The sequence below is a fragment of the Vigna unguiculata genome, chromosome 2 (assembly GCF_037176805.1).
Source record: "Vigna unguiculata cultivar grain cowpea cultivar isolate G323 ecotype 2 chromosome 2, ASM3717680v1, whole genome shotgun sequence".
Classification (NCBI taxonomy): Eukaryota; Viridiplantae; Streptophyta; class Magnoliopsida; order Fabales; family Fabaceae; genus Vigna; species Vigna unguiculata.
In genome coordinates this window covers 27,992,312-28,013,241 of record NC_140793.1, presented here as the reverse complement: position 1 = coordinate 28,013,241, position 20,930 = coordinate 27,992,312, and the positions used below count along the sequence as shown (strand labels likewise).

The window sequence follows — 20,930 nt, the reverse complement described above, 5'->3', positions numbered from 1 at the left end:
AAGTCTCTTATAGATATAGTTGTTTGCATAAATTATTATTATTATTATTATTAAAATATAAAATTTATAAATGAGTACTATTTTTAAAATCTGAAGATTATATATTACAAAGAACTTGAAAGATGTTTCAAGTGAATAATCTCAACAATGAGGTTGAGGGTACATAGAAAGAAATGATTATATATATTTATAAATTTTTTCTTTAAAGCGTGTGTGGTAAATGTTTGGTAAATGTTTAACATCGACATAACTATTAAATGGGTTATTAACTAATTTAATTTGAAAGAAAATAAATGATCATATAAATAATCGTTTTCTTAAAATTACTTACTCTCATATCTATATATACCCAATTAATGGAGTTAATAAAATGAATGATGAATGTGTAATATTATAGAAGTATATAAGTAATTAAGATAATTTATGTAACTATCAAAAGAAATGTGATGAATGTCAATAATGCAAATATAATTTACTCTTATTTAACTACTGTAGTAAACTTACTTGCTACCAAATTTCACACAAAAGTTTATATTTAGTTTAAGGATTAATATCAATATTTCTAGTTGTTAGTTGTTGTTTTTTATTGTGAACGGAAGTTTTAAATAAATTAATATGTAGTTAGTGATGTTCTTATAACGTAAGAACACTAGTGCCATTTATTATAAACTTATTAAAGTTTAAATTATTTTTTTTCTTAAAAAATATATTCATCTGACAACACACGTTATACCAATAAAAGTTAAACGACTAATTAGATGAAAGAATAGCAAGACATACACATCAATCTTAAATATATTCTAACTCAACAAAAAATATTCAAAGAGTCTAATACCTTGTAAAATCCAACTTAAACACAATGACTTCACCAACACTTGCCTCATAAGAGTCGACGTTAACAACAGGTATTTATTGTAGTGATTGAATTAGCTAAAATCAAGCTTACAAGTTACAATATTCTTTTCATTTTTTTTTACACAAATCTAAATCTCCATTTTATTCCAAGTTCCTGTAATGGCAGAGATTCGTTTAGTGTTCTAATATTATTTAAAACAAAACATTGGATGTGTATTTTACAGAGTTATTAACCAAGTCACAAAATTAAGAATATAATCTCCAAAAACAAGAAAATGTCAATGTCATTTATTATAAACCTAACATCCACATAAAAAGTGATATTAACCCAAAGAAAAAATTAACTAGCCAAAATTTTTTCAGGAATTGAAAACTGACATTTGATAAAGATTGAGTGTGTTGTTTTGTATCAAATTCTCCAAAAGTGGGATAAAAATATCAATTAATATGTTTTTAAATCATCGTTATATATATTTTCATATTAATGAACTGATTCGAGATTTATAATTATTTAAAAAAGAAAAAGTAATTTTATTCCAGTTTTAGCAAAACGGCGAGTTTCATCCCTCATCCTTTGTGCTGTTCTACCAGATGAGGTAACACGACAAGCTGACAGAATCTACCTTTTTTCAGAATTCAGTCCTCATTTTTGTCCATATATTCTGAATTCAGCGTTTTTTTTTTCAGATTCTCACTATAGTTAAAAAAATATTTCAAGTTATTCCACCCAGGATATTATTTTCCCAATAAATTACTGCCACGTACTTTTTGTTCGGTCCTTTTTCCATGCATGATAGTTACAAGTCATTCCCCGCATCTTCACATATGTTATTCTATTTAAATCTATGAACAACTAAAATTAAATATCAAATGTGCATTATAGTCTATAAATTAATGAATAAGTGAACTCAAAATAATGTATAAAGTAATTATTAATGTGTAAAATTAAAACATTGATGTAATTTACTAAACTTTATTGATTTAATTATTAACTTACAATTAATTAAAACACGTATATATTAATTTTTGTTATATAGTTTAAGTAAAAAATACACACCATTTAAGTTAATTTAACATCGTCACAAAAATAAAGTGTCACGGTCTATATATCACTCATCCTCACCTATATGTAGAAGAAAATATTATTAGACAAATAAAATAATGAACGTCTTGATAAATAAAATTTAAGACTTATATTATTTAACAAGACACTAGACTAATCAAATAATGACCAAGTTAAATGAGTTTTTATACAGCCAATGTTAGGCATCAGTTTTAAGACTTATATTATTTAATAAGTCGCGTATAAATTTAATTTAATAGAAAATATATGTTACAAATTATAAAATATGCTAGGAAGAAAATATTAATTATATATATATATATATATAAACATATTATTTAATTAATATAAATCTGATAATCATATTATGTATTGAGCAATATTTGGTTCAAAATTTACTTAAAGATACAATAAAGTTCATTAAAAATATTTTTACAATTATATCTTAAATATTTTAGGAAAGTGTTTCAAAATCCTCTGCTCACATATTATAACAAAATTCTATATAATTTTGAATTCAAATATAGCAAGTCACGTGAAATGTCACAAAAAGTTTAATAGCAATTTTCTTGGTAATACATTAACATCACACTTTTTTATATATAAATACATGCAATATTTGGTTATAATCACAATCAGTGTTTAATATAATATTAACATACGTTTAAATACTTTAATTTGAATTAGTACCGAGAGAAAAACATCATGAGAATCATCAAATTTGGTTGTTAATGGTTAGGAAAGGTGAGTTAAGGATATAATATAGAATATAACAAGAAAATGGGAAGAAAAAAGAGAAGAAAGAGATAAGTTAAGAAAGTGTTGAGTGGGAGATTCGGTAATTTGAAACTGAACTTTGAAAGCAGGTGAAAACCGGGGAAGGGAATATGTGGTAGAGGGCGCGTCTTGAGCAGTGTTGTGTTGTGAACTGCTCTGCTCTGTTCTTATTTTCTTTGGTTCTGCGTCTGCCTCTGATTTCGCCATTCACCGTTCTCTTCGTGATGTTGATGCATCAAATCAACACGTTACAGTGCATTGGGGTTGGTAACGTATCACAATAATTTGTTCCATTTAGGGGAGGTATATATACACACGCGTATTTCTGGATCTATCTTCTTGGAACAATAGACGAGGTGAAAGACTTCAACATTCATTGTTTGCTCTTCCTTTTCATTTTTCTTAATCGGTGTAAAGTGTTAATGTTAACATTTACCTAACTTTTAGTACCTAAGAAAACTTTAATTAAGTTTTTTTTTATTTAATCCATTTCTGATCATTTATTTGGTCAATAAGGAAAGAAATAGAAGTAATTTTGATAAAGATATGGGTAAATAGTGAATACAAATTAAAGTACAGGTACAATCACTGTTTTTCATTTTTGTCTTTATCCTAATAAATATATCACTGTTTAATTTTTCAGTCACCTCTTTTCCAACCAATCGGACTGTCAGAGGGAATGACCAAATATATGTGTGTGGACACACAGAATGAACCGAAAGATTTTAATAATTTTAGTAGTGAAGAATCACATGTTTTATATTAAAGTTTCATTGGAAATGACGGAAACTGGAAACTGAAGTAGAATTTGTATGAGATGTAACTTATCCTTATCGTCAAATTCTATACGTTTAACTATTTATGTTACAAGTGTAACATATGTGGGACATATTTTTTTACGAGGGTTACATATATTTTGTGTGTCAATTAATATTGAAATTTTAATATATTTTGCTCTCAAGTTAAAAAAAAAATGGATATAACTTTTTAAATTCAATTATTTTAAATTTTGTTAACATTGTTAAAAAATAGATATGTCTAATATCTTAACCACAAAGGAATTGAATTAATTAATGACTTTTATCTGGTTTAAGATGAATCTTGAATAAATCTTTAGGTTTTAAAGCTCAATTAATCAATGTCACAGTTGTGGGTTAATGGACTGTTTAAATCAATCAATCAATCAAGAAAGATTATGAGAGAGAAGAAAGAAGCAAGACACACAATTTATACTGGTTCGATTCAAGGCGAATCTACATCCAGTCTTCTCCTAAGTAACACACTTAGGAGGATTCCACTAAACAAATAGGATCCAAGAATTACAAGCACACCTATGTAATTCTAAACCCCCAAAACCCAAGAACTTGATTAACTCCCCCTAGGAGCAATGCATCCACACAATTGCACCTAAGTCTACACTTCACACAGTGAAGCAACTGTAATCAGAAATACAGTAAACAAAAACAAGAAACGAATACACCTATGTTGTGCAGATTTGACAAGATGCTCCTTGATTCAAGCAAGACCCATCATGGTAGAATCAACTATCAATCTTCTTGAATCTGCACTTGAGTGATCTTCCAGAATATTCAGAAACTCTGTGACTCTCAGATGGCTCTCTTTCAAATGGAAAACTGCGTGATCTATCAAATTTCTCCAGAGCCAAAACAGATTCTAAAAATAGCTTTTATACAAAGATTTCTGCTGTCACTAATTTGATTAGCAATTTACCTAATCGATTATCGTGAGTATATTTTCACTTTCTTTGTGCCATACTCACAGCTAATCCATTAGTTAAAAAACTAATCATGCAAGATTACACAACATAAGTGTAATGGTCCAAAACAACACACAGCAGACCTAAAATACATTTGATAAAGAAAAACTATTAGCCTAATGCATAACCTAACTGGACCAAGCTATGTTTTATTCTGGACCAGTAGACATCATCAAAATCATTCTTCATTCATCGGTGAAGTAGCTCCGCCTTCCAATAGACATGTCAAACGTATTTCATGTTAATATTTGAGTTGTTTATTAGGTTAAATATATTTTTAATTTTTCAATTTTTTAATGAAAATTAAAATTAGTCTTTTTGAAACTTTAGTTTAATTTAATCTCCTAATTTTAGAATTGCATGAATTTAGTCTTTTTAACCATATTTTGCTAATGCTAAGTTTATGTAACGTTTCAAACGTATTTCATATCTTCATATTATCGTGAGTTGTTCACACAGTTTGACACATTTTTACTTCAACGTTAGCTAAAATGAGCATGAAACGCATTTGAAACGTAAAATAAATTTAATAAAATTTGGTTAAAATGACTAAATTTATATACTTATAAAATTGAGGACTAAATTAAATCAAAATTTTAAAGACAGACGGATTACAATTTTCATTAAAAATTAAAAAATAAAAAACATATTTAATCTTTATTTATTTCGTTGACACGTTTTCAATTTGATGTCAAATTTGACACGTTAACATAATTAACTATATTAATTTATTTTTAAACTTTGAAAAAAAAATATATCAAAATCTTAAACGAAGAATTTTAATTTGATACAGAAGTTCAAGAAAAAAAATATAAAATATATTTAAATTTCTACAATAATAAAAAGTAATAAATTTTTTTCCACTTTTATCTTATATTTTCTAATCTTAAAATAAAGCTAAAATAGAATTTAAAATAAAAAAAATCACTGTTTTGAAATTTTTGTCTATATCTTAATAATTATATCTGTTTAATTTTTCAGTAACTGCTTGTCCAATTAATCAGACTATCTGTCCCACCAATCAGACTATCTGTCACACTATCCGAAAGACTAACCGCATACATACATATATATATATATATATATACATACATATATATATATATATATATATATATATATATATATATATATATATATATATATATATATATATAAAATATGTGTGGACATACAGAATGGATCACGATATTTTAGTAATTTTATTTGTGAAGAATCAAATTTTTATATAAACTTTTCATTGTAAATGATGGAAACACAAGTAAAATTTGTATGAGATTTCATACATACTTATTGCCAATTTCTGTAAGTATAATTATTGTTGTTAGATGTATAACATATATGTGGGACATAATTTTTATAATAAAAAAAAAAAGCAATAGTTTAGCTTTTATGCACTTTTATCTTATATTTTAAAAATAATTATAAGTTTTTTACTCTTAATTTTCTACACATTCTCAATTTTTATTTAAGTAATAAAAAATTAATATTCTTTACTAGCAATTCCCGTTGGTCATATTCTAGCAAAAATATTAATATTTTTATACATGAAAAAAATTAAAATAATAAAGATAAAATAGTAAAAAGTCTATGTAAAATTCAATTGCACAAATAAATTGTCTTTATTCATTATTATTGTGGTATTATTTTAAAATGTTTTTTATTAATTAAATTAGTAGTGGAAAAAACGAACGTCCAAAATTATGACTTTGAACCTACATAATACTACAACATAAAAATAAAATAGTAGGTAGCCTATTGAGTTTCTTGTCTGAAAATTAAAAAATGGAGCATTCATCAATTTATAGTCATGAAATTCTCTCACTGCCGCCCGTAATAATAACATGATAATAGCAACATTTCATGAGATGGGAAAGTTCCTCCTTGTTGGAGGTGGGTTTATTATTTTTTTTTTCTGTCTTTTCATAACATTTACTTTTTTTATTAATTTTAATTATTAATTTAATCAAACTTTTGATTCATGACTCGATGTTTATTGAATGAGTGTTAATATTGTTTAAAACATAACCACTTATCAGTTTAATAAAATACTCAAACTATTTAAAAGATAAGATGATCATGTGAATTAAATAAAAACTTTAATTAGTAATTATAGTTTCGTTGACTCTATTTAAATCGAAATAGAAACAATACAAAAAATCAAAACAAATAAAAGATTTAAATATAAAAAATAAATTATTAAGTCTTGTATGAAATGTTAAAAAGTGAATTTAAATCTAATTACAAACAAAATAATGATAGATATCACAATAAATTTTGACATCTTAATTATGTTCATACTCTAAAATTCATCAATAATTTGTCATTACATAAAAGTTTATTAAAAAAAATAAATAAAAGAATACAAAATATGGCGACCACATCAAACTCATGATAAAAGTTACACTAGATATTAAAACATAAGAAAATTAGACCTGTTATTAAAAAATATAAATAAATACATAAAGGTAAAACATTAAACCATTTAATGCTCTCTATGACTTAAGCCTAACTTAATTTTACAATATCAATAATTTGTCATTACATAAAAGTTTATTAAAAAAAATAAATAAAAGAATACAAAATATGGCGACCACATCAAACTCATGATAAAAGTTACACTAGATATTAAAACATAAGAAAATTAGACCTGTTATTAAAAAATATAAATAAATACATAAAGGTAAAACATTAAACCATTTAATGCTCTCTATGACTTAAGCCTAACTTAATTTTACAATATCAATAATTTGTCATTACATAAAAGTTTATTAAAAAAAATAAATAAAAGAATACAAAATATGGCGACCACATCAAACTCATGATAAAAGTTACACTAGATATTAAAACATAAGAAAATTAGACCTGTTATTAAAAAATATAAATAAATACATAAAGGTAAAACATTAAACCATTTAATGCTCTCTATGACTTAAGCCTAACTTAATTTTACAATATCAACTTGTGAGGTGAGGCTTGCACTCGGTTGCATACCATAAATTGACTTTATTTATAGTCGATACAAGATTTCTAACACACTCTTCTTACGATAAGACATATGCATCTCGAGCATGAAATTAGACATTAATGGATTGTCCAAGTACAATGGGTGAAACAATAGACTAACAAATAACAATCTGTGTTAGAATAGACTTTAACACATGACTCTAATAATATGTTAATAAGTGAATTTTAAGTCTAACTCAACTTCACAAAACTAGCTTATAAGGTGAGATTTACACTCATTTATATATTATAAATTGATCTTATCTCTAGTTGATGTGAGACTTTCAACAAATCGGAGTGCACCATAGGAGTTTTGACAAAGATTACTGCAATCCTACCTTGTCAGAATCATGATCACAATAAATTTGTCTTTTGTTAGTTGCTTGAGTCTTTTCGAGCATATGTTAGTTGCTTGAGTCTTTTTGAGAATATGCAATGTTTGAAGTAAGTTGCATAAAACTATGAATAAATTGTTGCCTAAACACTCATAAAAAACTATTGTCTATTGTACTTTTCTAAGACAATGGTTTTCAAAACATTTGTGGCCTTAGAGAAAAAATTGTTGCCTTTGAGCAATGACCATTACTGCAAACTCCACAATCAGAAAATCGTTGCCAAACCGTTGCTTAAATATTCATTTTCTTATGAATCCCTAATGTTTAAATATGACCTTGATAGCACTAAATTAATTATAATTTATAGATATAACCTATCTTCTATAATCCATCCTAAAAAATGCATTTGAATGGATACCATATATAAATATATTATCTAAAACTAATGTTAATTTTAGTTTTATTTTATTTTGTATATAATTTAGCAATTAATATTGTAACTAGCAATTAATATTATAATGTCTTTGTTAAACAATTAGGAATAAAATTTGTTTCTTAAAATATAAATATAGTCTGATTAAACATTAGAGGGAAATAAATACATCCCAAACATATTTTTTCTCCCATGAAAGTTAACATACTATAAAAGGACAAATCTATTTATAATTCAAAGGTTTCAACCGTCTTTCACATCACATTCATCACCCAGATAACATCATCATCATTGTTATAGCTGACTTTATTTTCGGATTGCAATCAATAAACTTAAAAGATTATGCACTTGTCATACGACGCCAACTCACACAGAGTCACGCCTTAAGAACTAAGTTTTCTTCATATGACATGGTAAATTCCTACAACATGTGGGATATGATTCTTTTCACACCACACTTAAGTCAAGTATTAGTAGAGTTGAAATAATTTCTTTACTGAATCTCCATTTAATACATATCCTAAAATCACTCAAAATATTATTTCCTCGTAAATAACTACATTCATATCACATATATCAAATTGTCATTTTTACTCGGCCTCTTACACATTTGTTTTAAAATTTCTAAAACCTTCATTTTTGTATATACAATTCTTTCTTTCTTGCTTAATGAGTCCACAAGATCACCAAACGAGACAAAACTTAGATTTTTAAGAAAGTAAGACTCGTCCATCAAGTATTATCACTCTCTCAACATATATACCTCTATAGGCATTCTCGCTCAATGAACACTCGAATCACTCAATGACCAATTATTCCTCGAGCTCTCTAGATTTTTAATTTTTGAATTTCGCTCAATGAGTGGATTGACTCATTCAATGAGCAAGCACCGAAAGCCTTCAACATAAAATTTCATCTAACGAGACCAAATATGTCCAACAGCCTAGATTTGATTTAAAAGAACTTTTTTCTGTGAGCGCTTTACTCCTCTAATGATCTAAACCTTTGGAGGCCTTTTCCACTAGGCTTCTCTAAAAAATAAAACAACTTGAACTATGAATTTTTAATTTTTGAATTTTGCTCAATTCTAAAGCATGATATCATTAGCCAATTTAACCAAACAAATATATTTATTCTCAAATTTGTTTCTCACATAATATAACAATATCTCAACTTAACATATCCGATCAACTTTCAACAACTATTATGTCTTAAACAACATCAAACATATAAACTAAAAGGTAATAAATACCACTCCCAACCAATCAAATCATTCAACATATACTAATAATAAAACATGCTATCTCTTTTACTTGAAATGAGTTTAGACTAATATAAACTTAGATCAATTATTTAAAGATATTAATAAACCAAAGATTCTTCTTGAAATTTTGAGTCAAATGAGACAACTCTACGATACATGTGTACAAAATCTATAAAAATGATTTGAAGAGAAAAATAAAATATGAACTTACATGAAAAATGTGATCAAACAAGATTGTTGTGGTTTAAGCTAAGACTTTTGTGGTGAACTCATCTTTGAGTACATGAGTAGAAAGATAAAATAAAGTGTAAAAAGAATATAGAAAAAAAAATAATTTATAAAAAATTATAAAATAACATTCAACAAATTAAATTTTCTATTTAAAAAATATGTATTTTAAGTTTAAAATATTTAAGCTGAAATTATTTATACTCTTAATTCATTTCCTACGTCTTACAAACAAGTATTGTATGTATAAATATGTAAACAACATTTTATTTCGATTAAATTATAATTTTTTAATTTATAAATACAATCATCTTATTACATTCCGCTAGAATCCGGCTATATGAACAAGAGTTCTACTTAAAAGATCAACAGCTACAATTACATCTATTAAAAAACATTCATGTAAATTATTCTAATTATTTTCACTCAAATTTTGATAAAACTATTTTTAAATATTTAATATAAGTAACACATGTATCAAATTTAAATGCAAACTCTGGATGGTGTAATTTAATAAAAACTGTTATATTTAATTTTAACCATGTGAACAATTTATAAAGATGACAAATAAAACCGTCTTGTGGGTATAGTCTGAATCAGTTTTCGTTTTGACCGAAAATCTTCACATTGATTGGATATGGGTATGTGTATGAGTAATGGGGAATCTTTGACTTTTACAATTGGGGATGTACATATATGCTCCGTCGCCATCCCCATAGCCGTCATAATACTCGTCTCTGTCATATCTTCATCCCTTCATAAATTATTAAAACATTCATAGTCAATTAAGTAAAATTATATATATATATATATATATATATATATATATATATATATTACTACACACTTTCTATTATCTATTTTTTCTAATTGTTTGGTTTGTCATAAAATTTATTCGAGTTTCCAATATGTTTTTCATCTTATCATAACCTTTTTGCAATGATGTTCAAATGATGTATGACAATTAAATATTTTTTATGTCTCACATTTGAATATTTTTATCTTTTTTGATATTTTTATTTATTGTATATTTTCATTTAACATGAGAATGTTTAAACTCTCAATTTAAGTGTTCAATAGCATGAACCTTTCATTTACTAGGTAATATAAATTTTTGTTTCATTTGAAGGACTATTTTGTTTCACTAAACAACTTTTGTTGTTTCTCAACTATTGACTATTATATCGATATTTAAAAGTTTTCTTAGATCTCTAAAGTATTTCTCATTTTATCATACCCTTAATTATACATTTGTTTTCCTTGGTGTGATTTTATTCAATAGTCTCTTAAATTGTTTATAACACACATTAATTTTTTAATATTTTAATATATTTTATATGATTATTTTTTATTTTCTAACTCATTATTATAAGTAGTTTTGTTACTATAATTGTATAAATAAAGTTTATTTATTGTAATATAAAAGTTTAATGTAATTGTCATGAATTTCTTTTTATCATCATCAAATATATATTGAAGTCCAAAAGATACAAGATCTATATTAAAATTTTATTATTATTAGTTTAATCTTTGTTTTTTGCGTGATTTTGATCAAGTGATGTATTATAACTTTTATTAGCATGTAAATAAGAGATTCATTAAAATTTAAAAGATTGAAGTATCGAAACCTTTAAAATATATTTTAATTTGAACATTTGTTTTTCTTTTATATTTTTTTAAAATATTTTTAAATTTTATCAACCGGTTTCATTAATGTTTACAAATTTAATAAATGTTTTGATGCTTATTAAATATTATTTGGTATTCTAATTTGATATGTATAGATATATAATTTCTTTATGAATATTTGATATCGAAGAAACAACCCTCATCTTAATATTAAATATTTGATAATATTATATTTATTTCGGTCTACTTGTAATTTTTTATTATTTTACAAAAATTAATCAATGGATACATGTATAGATAAAAGTATATATATGTTATAATCCCTGATCATTTACCACACACATATGAAGAACCAATTGTGTATATATTTTCTTTGCCAATTCTCTTTATTCATAATTTGTAGTTTGGCCCTCCATTTGGTTGAAGAAGACAAATATCATTTTAACCATTCAAAATTTCATGAAAGTGCAATGCATCACTCTACAATATAATAAATGAGACTCAATCACACAATGAGACATAAATGAGTCTTTTATCTTGGTTGTTGTCAAAAGTTGTTACATACCTTATGTTCACATTTTCATATAACCAACAACATAAGAATATCGCATAATTTGCCTTTACATTAAACTTTTCAGTTTTCACATTGGCGTGTCCAATTTGAACATGTTGGAAATTTTCAAACAAATGTCATGGACTCTTAAAAGAGAGAGAGAGTTTAGCAACACCGAAAATTCTTATTTTGAATTTTGTCATTCTTTATACTTTTACTGGTTTGCAATAGTTTAGTACTCAATAATCCTTATCATACATTTTTTTTAATGTATATCAACCGGTCAATTTTTTTATCGTATTAGCAACGGTGATATTTTTTAATTCGTGCAAGTTAGTCAGCCAAATAAAACTTAATTGAATGTTTAATATCTCCAAATTTGACCCGTATTGAAATGGATTTTTTGAAAAATTAATATCCTTTTACACAACATTTAAAAAATATAAGTTAATGTAATTCTCAGAGTAGTTTTGTTAATTTTGAATCAATAATTTTATAGTGTTATATGTCATGTCAACAATATTGCACAAAAGACGGAAAAAACAAATAGTCAAAACTAAATTAATATGTTTATCAAATATTAAATAAAGTTCAAAGGTATCATTCAATATACACCAACTTTGAACATATAAATTATTAATTTAACTCATTTAGATGAAGATTATGTGTGATATTTTATGTATGTTTGCTTTTATTTTCTTTTCCGAAATATCAATTTTTTTTTTGTTTCATTCTATTTTAAGATCACAATAATTTTTTTATTAATTATATTTTTATATATTTCTTAATATTTAAATAATTTACATATGTATTTTGTAAGACTATGTATAATTCTAACATAAAAATTTAAAATGAATTAGGAACGATGTTTTTCACATTCATTTTAAAATCTTTGGTTTTCTAATGTAGTTTTTTTTTTCTTTTTTCATCAAATTAAAGTCTTGAGAATGTGGTGATGAATAAAATAGTTTGGAGCAATTGAACTTTGGTTGTGGTAAGTATAACCAATTTTATCTCAAGTTGTAGTCACTTTTTTTTCTCTTTAGTTTATGCTAATGGGAGATACTACCGATGTATGATTGATTTATTCCAAAGCTTACTTGGATTTCTCAAAAGATTGTTGTTGGATAAAATAAGTTGCAATCTAAGGAGACTTAACATTACATTTTAAACAACATGTTGATTTTTTAGATATATATATATATATATATAATTGTGTTTTATTTTAAAATTAAATTATAAATTATTTCATTCCTTAATAAAAGTTACACGAAACATCTCTCCAACAAACGATATGGATGTTTTATCATAGTCTCATATAAAATTTCACATGTTATTTGTTTGTGAAAAAAAAAATATTTTACATAACTTCTATAAAAGTATAGGAATGAAAAATTTAGAGATAAAACACAAATTTTAATAATATTTTGAGAGCGAAAGATATATTTAACTTTTTTTTTAAATTAATCTGTTTTCCAAATAATATATATTTTTGTTTAGATGACTTCCAATAATTTAGTCTCCAACGTAAACTCACATAGTAGTTACTAGATCTTATTTTTGTTCCTAATTTAAATACAGTATGCTGTAAGTTTAATCCAAACAATATATTTAGTTTCAATTCATTGACTTAATACTACCATAATTTCAGCATTAAGAGGGAGTATTAATGTCTATTTTTCCTTTCCTTCCTAAAGAGTATAATGAAAGATTTCGTTGACAAAGATAAAGGGGTGGCTGAGGGAGAATAAAATTCATTCAAGTCAACGCTTCAAATTAATAAGGAAGAATTTTCTCACGGAAGACATTTGGTTGGTTTAAAATAAGTAAAACAACGAATTATTTCATTCATTAATTGAACAAAATAATTATTATATTAATACATTTATTATTTATCGTGCATATCTACTCCTATTTGATTATCTGTTTAACAATTTCGATTACTTGTTTTACTTTCCAAAGTAGTACTCACTTACCTTCGTTATTCAAATCCCTTCTCAGACACCTTTTTATATTTGTGTATATTAAAAATAAAAATAAAAATATATTTAATTCAAAGCTTTTACGACGCAATAAATGAAACTTTCCCTACGGACTGATTGTCCTCTTCCCTGTTATTCATCCAAACAGAAAAAATTCTTTCAAATCAAACACCTGTCACTTAAATTAATTATTGTTGATTTTGAGTACTTTATTTGGGTAAAATATATATATTTTTCGTTATTGTATATACTGTTAAAAAAATGGCATGAATAATTAAAAAAAATGTAATAAATTAAAAAGAGAAACGATCACATTCCAAATTTATCACCAAGAATCTCTCAAAATATGTGTGAATGTCCTTCATTTACTTAACATGTTTCGCTTGTCCCGTTTGTATATTAAAATATTATATTTTAGCGATCACCTATTTTAATCGCTAAAAAATATAAAATTAGTTAATAAATCGTTAAGATCGAAATAGCAACCAAAAATATATAGTTATCAAAATCTAATCAATCACTAAAAGGATTAGTCACTTTTTCAATAAGATCAATTTAACTACTAAAAGTACATGTATACGTAACATATAAATTATAGGGTTAATTATGTTTTTCGTCCCCCTACTATTAGTGGTTTTTGGTTTTAGTCCCCCATCTAACGATTGATCCATTTCAGTCCCTCACCTTTTAAATTGCATGGAATTGGTCCCCGATTTTAAACTCCGTTAAATTGAATTGACACCTGGCTAACGGATGGCCACGTAAGGATCCCGTTTAAGGCTTTCTCTTCAATTACAATATTATGCACGTTTTGGTTAGACTGTAATAATGCTTTCAGCTCATGTGTTAATTAATTAAAGAAGTGTTGTTATAGTAGTAATGTTTTCAGTCACGTGTTCATTAATTAAAGAAGTATGGTTAAGTTAGTAATGTTTTCAGCTAACATTCTGCGAAAGTAAGCATAACCTTTGAAATTAGAAAGGGTTTTTTGCTAAAAACCCTAAACTTGAGGTGGTGAACGACGAAGTCGAAGTGGGTTGCACTCAGCGAAGGATACAGAAACTTCATTGACAGAGCGAAATCAAAGTGGTTTTGTGGTGATATTTGAACGACGAAATCAACATTGGTGAACTGAGGTAAGTTAAGTTGTATTGTTTACAAATTTTGTTTCGTTCATTGTTCGATTTACTCTGGTTTTGCTGTTATTAAAGTTCGATTGTTGTTGTTTTTGTTGGGTTTGTGCTTTATTTGAAATGTAGGGTTGCAAATGGGGTTTGCGGTGGCATTTCATCATATGGGTAGGTTTGAAAGGAATAGGGGATTGAAATATGTTGGCGGTGAAATCCACGTTGTGAAAGGGATCGATCCAGATTTTTGGTCTTTCTTTGAAGCATTAGGCATCGTGAAGGAGTTTAAATACGCTGGCGATGTTAAACTGTGGTGGAAGGGTTCCAAAGAGAAGCTGTTAAACAATCTAAGATTATTGAGTGATGATAAGGAGGCATTAGCTTTGGCTAAGTATGCAGAGGAAAGGAACGAAGAGGTGGATATATATGTTCAACACATTCCTTGTCAGGCCGAAGTGGTGCATTTTATAACTGGTCCTGAATTGGATGAAGAATTCAGTCAGCCAAACGTGGGGGGTGAACAAGATGTGGTTCCTGATGCAGCTGTAGTGGATGAGGCACCTGAAGTGGTTGAGGTTGATGTTGCTGGTGAGCCTAGTTTGGTGAGTGAGGCAGCTGTAGGGGTTGAGGTTGATGTTGCTGGTGAGCCTAGTTTGGTGAGTGAGGCAGCTGTAGGGGTTCAGGCAGAAGTGATGGGTGAGGCAGAAGTGATGGGTCAGGGTGATGTGGTGACTGAGGTCCAAATGGAGGATGAGGCTCATGTGGATCCTGAGGCAGAATTGGGAGGGGTGGCAGAACGGGTGGTTGAGGCAGAAGTTAGGGGTGAGGAGGATGTTATATGTGAAGAGGTTGAGTCTGAAAATGATGAAGGGGCTGGTGCAGACAAACTGGATGATAGTGAAGAAGAAAGGGTGGCAGATGATGATGATGGATTTGGTGTAGATATTCAGCCACCCGTGAGAAAACTTGGAGCTGTTTTGGATAGGTGGAAAGCAATGAAACGCAATCCAAGCACAGTGAGGACTAAAAAGGATGTTGGAGAAGGTTCATTTGTCACTAATGCTGAAATTGGAGTACATGACATAAGTGAGGAGTACGATACTGATGAGTTAGAGTCTGATGTGGATAGTGAGAATGGTATGGTTCGTGATGGGCCCAAATTTTCGAAGTACAGAGCAGAAGATATGACTAAAGACTTCAAGTTCAAATTGGGAATGGAATTTCGTTCTTTGAAGGAGTTTAAACAAGCATTGATGGAGCATAGTGTTTTGAATGGGAAAGAAGTACAATTTGTGAAGAATGATCAGAGGAGAGTCAGGGCTGTATGTAAAAAAAAATGTGGTTTTTTAATCATGGTGAGTAAGGTTGGAGGTAGGGAAACATTTCAAGTTAAGACATTGGTTGGGCGTCACAGGTGTGGGAGGGTGTTTGGAAATAAAAATGCAAATAAGGACTGGATTGCGCAGGTTCTAATAGATAGATACATGAACGTAGGTGTCATGACAGTGAGTCAAATAATTGATGAAATCAAGAAGACATATAGTGTAGGCATTACTCCATGGAGGGCTGGAAAGGCAAAACAAATTGCAATGGACTGTTTGGTGGGGGATGGACAACGTCAATATGGTAGACTACATGATTATATTGCTGAATTAGTCAGGGTCAAGGCTGGAACTGTCAAGATCAAGATCAATCAACCCCAACCAAGTCTGCCACCAAGATTTGGCTGTTTTTACATGTGCTTAGCTGGCTGTAAGACTGGTTTCTTGGCTGGGTGTAGGCCTTTCATAGGTGTTGATGGTTGCCACTTGAAAACATCATATGGTGGTCAACTTTTGGTTGCAGTGGGCAGGGACCCCAACGACCAATACTATCCATTAGCGTTTGCTGCAGTTGAGAATGAATATAAAGAGACATGGAGATGGTTCCTAACACTATTGCTGGAGGATATTGGAGATGTTGCAGATCATCGTTGGGTATTCATCTCAGACCAACAGAAGGTAATTTAGATAACATAAAATTTTCCTTTAGACACACACAATTAATTGACTGTTTCCCTCTGATTAATAACTATTGTATTTTGCAGGGACTTATGTCTGTGTTTGATGAAATTTTGAATGGTGTAGAGCACCGTTTCTGTTTGAGGCACCTGTACAGCAATTTCAAGAAGAAATTTGGTGGTGGGGTGGTAATCAGAGATCTTATGATGGGGGCAGCAAAGGCTACTTTTTACGCAGCCTGGGAGAAAAAAATGGGTGAGTTAAGAAACATCAACCCTGAAGCATATAATTGGTTAGTTGCCATTCCTAGAAGTTCATGGTGTAAACATGCATTCAGCATTTACCCTAGATGTGATGTTTTAATGAATAACTTGTATGAATCATTCAACAGTACAATTTTATTGGCTAGAGATAAACCAATCATTAGTATGATGGAATGGATTAGATCATACACAATGAGTAGATTTGCTACACTTAGGGAAAAGCTGAATGCATATAATGGTAATGTAATGCCTAAGCCTCAAAAAAGACTTGATAGGGAGGTGGAAAAAAGTGGGAACTGGCTTCCAGTATGGGCAGGGGGTTCTAAGTTTGAAGTCACTCAGGGGTTCACTATGGAGAAATTTGTAGTTGATCTAAGTAAGCATAGCTGCACTTGTTACTTTTGGGATTTGGTAGGTATTCCTTGTAGACATGCTGTGGCTGCTATTAACTATAAGATAGAAAATCCTGAGGCATACGTGCATCCATGCTACAAAAGACAAGCTTATCATGCTTGCTATAGCCCAGAAATCACCCCTATAAATGGACAACAACTATGGCCCAGAAGCAATGAACCTGAATTGTTCCCACCCATATACAAAACACCACCTGGCAGGCCAAAAAAACTTAGAAGAAGGGAAGCAGATGAAAATGTGAGTCATTCAAAACTTTCAAAGAAGAATCTGATCATGAAGTGTAGTAGATGCAACCAAATAGGACATAATATCAGAAGCTGTAGAAGGGGGATGAGATTCAGAAAGGTAATTGAGTAATGTTCTTTACTTCTTATTGATTTCTGTTTTGGAAATTATAGATCTGAAATTTAAAAACATACTGAATGGACAGGGAAACACACAACGCACTCCAACTGCCACTGCAGCTACCAACGTTGCTGGACCATCAAACCAAAGCTGCAGTAGAAGGACATCCACACCCATAGTTGCTGCAAACGTGAATGAAGGTGAAAGAGCACCAAGAACACAGCGAAGGAGCAGGGCAGCACAAAGGAGCAGGGCAGCACAACCATTAGGGTCTCAAGCTAGTAGTAGTACAACTTGTGCACAACCCACGTGAAAATGAATGAAGATTCCAACTTTTTCTTGCTTTTTTAAATGCATCTGTAATTAATCAAGACAGCTATAACGTTGGGCATAGTGATAGTGGACCAATATTTTGTTTTGGAGAAGTGCTATTGTAGTTAAAGTTATGGACCACATGCCTGGACCACTTTTTGCATTATTTTGCATTATTGTATTCAATCAAAGCAAACACTGTCCTTGTTGTTTTGGACCACTTGTCTGCCATTATTGATCAATGAAACGCGTAGGATTACTGTTTATTCATTCCAAATTTAATTGTCATACTATGAGAATTGGTAAAACACAAAGTTGGAGAAAATTGGGGACACCGTTTCGTACTTTCATATTCTTTTAATCACGAAAATAGGAAAATTGAGCAAACAGGAATTGGTAAAACCCACTGTCATAGTGTCAAATAACATCACGCATGACAAATTGGAGTAATATTCTGATATTGTAACCACCAAGCTTAATACATTCCAAGTTTAATACACCAAACATGCCTAACACAACATTAACCACCAACTTTAATAAATTCCTAATCACTGCTACAAATACCTAATACATTCCTAATTACAATTAACCTTCAACAACACCATAATAACCACAACAACAGTTGCAACCCACGAAAAAACGAATAAAAGTTGAAGAAATTTTCCAATGTTCTTCTCTTGTTGCAATTTCTTCTCCAGCTTGTCATTTTTCTTTATCAACTCCATTATCACTTTGTCCTTTTCCTCCTTTTCTAAGCAACAAACTTTGTCTTCTTCAACAGTTTTTCCTCCGCTCGATTCCAGTTCAGAGTCTTTCCCTTCAAACGTTGATTCCGACTCATTAACCCATTCAAAATAATTACAATTGGAATTCGACTGCACAGAAAAGGAAACGATTACAAAGAAAAGCAAATGAAGGTCAAAAATAACTTAAGGAATTTCTCACTTACAGCCCAATTCCTACACCTCCAAAATAATCTGCCTTTGTTCTTCACAGTACTTGCCTTTAGAAGCAACAATTTCTCCCCACACCCACACACTTTCGATGCCATTTCTGAAGAGGACGCACAACTTCGCCATATTTTCGAACCACTACTCCTCTGCGTACAATCAAATCCTTTGGTTCCGCTATTCATCACTGTTTTAGGGTGCAATCCGCTATTCTCCCCACACCCACACACGTTCGATGCGATTTCCAATCCTCTACGTGCAATCCGCTGTTTCTCAAATTTATCCAATTTTAGGGTTTCATAACATACCCCCAAACGTGCATAATATTGTAATTGAAGAGAAAGCCTTAAACGGGATCCTTACGTGGCCATCCGTTAGCCAGGTGTCAATTCAATCTAACGGAGTTTAAAATCAGGGACCAATTCCATGCAATTTAAAAGGTGAGGGACTGAAATGGATCAATCGTTAGATGGGGGACTAAAACCAAAAACCACTAATAGTAGGGGGACGAAAAACATAATTAACCCTAAATTATATATATTTTTATCAATTCTCTTAATTATTAAATAGGAAAATTTCAAATATCTTTTATACTTCCTATCGAAAAAAATTTGAATTTAATGATTATAAAAATATTTAAATATAACAGTATTATCTCAAGATCATATATTTGGTAAATCTGGTTTATGTATGAGTATTGACAGCTATAAACTAAGATGATATAAAATATCTTATTTATTGGCTGAATGTGCACCAAATTATTGTTAATTAAGGGTGTGAAGAAAGAAAAAAAGTAAACTCACAACTTGGTTGGTGGATATCCGTGAAAATGCAATATGATCATTAACAGTGGAAGAATGGTCACCTTTTTCATTCAATGCAAGCAAGGTTCATGGTAACATCACCAATTTGCAAATGCAATTTTCGAATAAAAGAAGATATTTTTGAAAACTATAATATTTTAAAAACCCATCTTTTATTAAGATAATAGCTAACAACATAGTTTTGCAATTGTAGTATTTAGAATTAATAGGATAGCATATAAGTAATTATAAATTAATTATATTTTTTAAAGATGTCAAATTATCAGTATTTTTTCGAATTCCTCACTAATTGGAAACATGCATAATTACACACACGTAACCAATTGACGTGTACAAAACTTTGGTGGTGTTTGGTGCAATATTGCTGGAAAATGTTTCATATGTAGGTGTCTTTAAATAATATATATATATATATATATATATATATATATATATATATATATATATATATATATATATATATATCATTATTTAATATTATTTATACAGTTCATACCCAATTTGGCATGTAAATTGATCTCTCACAGTCAACACACCCCACATGAAAGTTGGTGTGGAATTTTTTTTTTTTTAAGTAGAAGGATTGAACGAGTAATAAAGAACAATACGGAATTTTTATTTCTAGATTATAGATATTGTTTTAAATAGTTTCGAAAATTAATTTTACTAAATATGTTCTTTTTTACTTTTTAAAAAGATCTTTGAAAAGAAGAAACAAATAAAAACCTAAGGTCAGAAACTACTATTTTTTTTGTCAACATATATCGGTGAAGTATTAGTCACGAAATCTTCG

The 20,930-nt window shown here is 28.8% G+C and overlaps 2 protein-coding genes across 2 annotated transcripts; both read left to right on the top strand.

Annotated features, from left to right (window-relative positions):
• The first annotated feature begins 15,169 nt into the window (after positions 1 to 15,169).
• LOC146888489 (uncharacterized) lies at positions 15,170 to 17,038 on the top strand. Its single transcript, XM_085670124.1, has one exon. The coding sequence runs from the start codon at positions 15,170 to 15,172 to the stop codon at positions 17,036 to 17,038; it is 1,869 nt and encodes a 622-aa protein (XP_085526250.1).
• An 83-nt stretch (positions 17,039 to 17,121) lies between these two features.
• Positions 17,122 to 18,364, top strand: LOC146888488 (uncharacterized). Its single transcript, XM_085670123.1, has 2 exons — positions 17,122 to 18,051; positions 18,137 to 18,364. The coding sequence occupies exons 1-2, from the start codon at positions 17,122 to 17,124 to the stop codon at positions 18,362 to 18,364; spliced, it is 1,158 nt and encodes a 385-aa protein (XP_085526249.1).
• Positions 18,365 to 20,930: the final 2,566 nt, after the last annotated feature.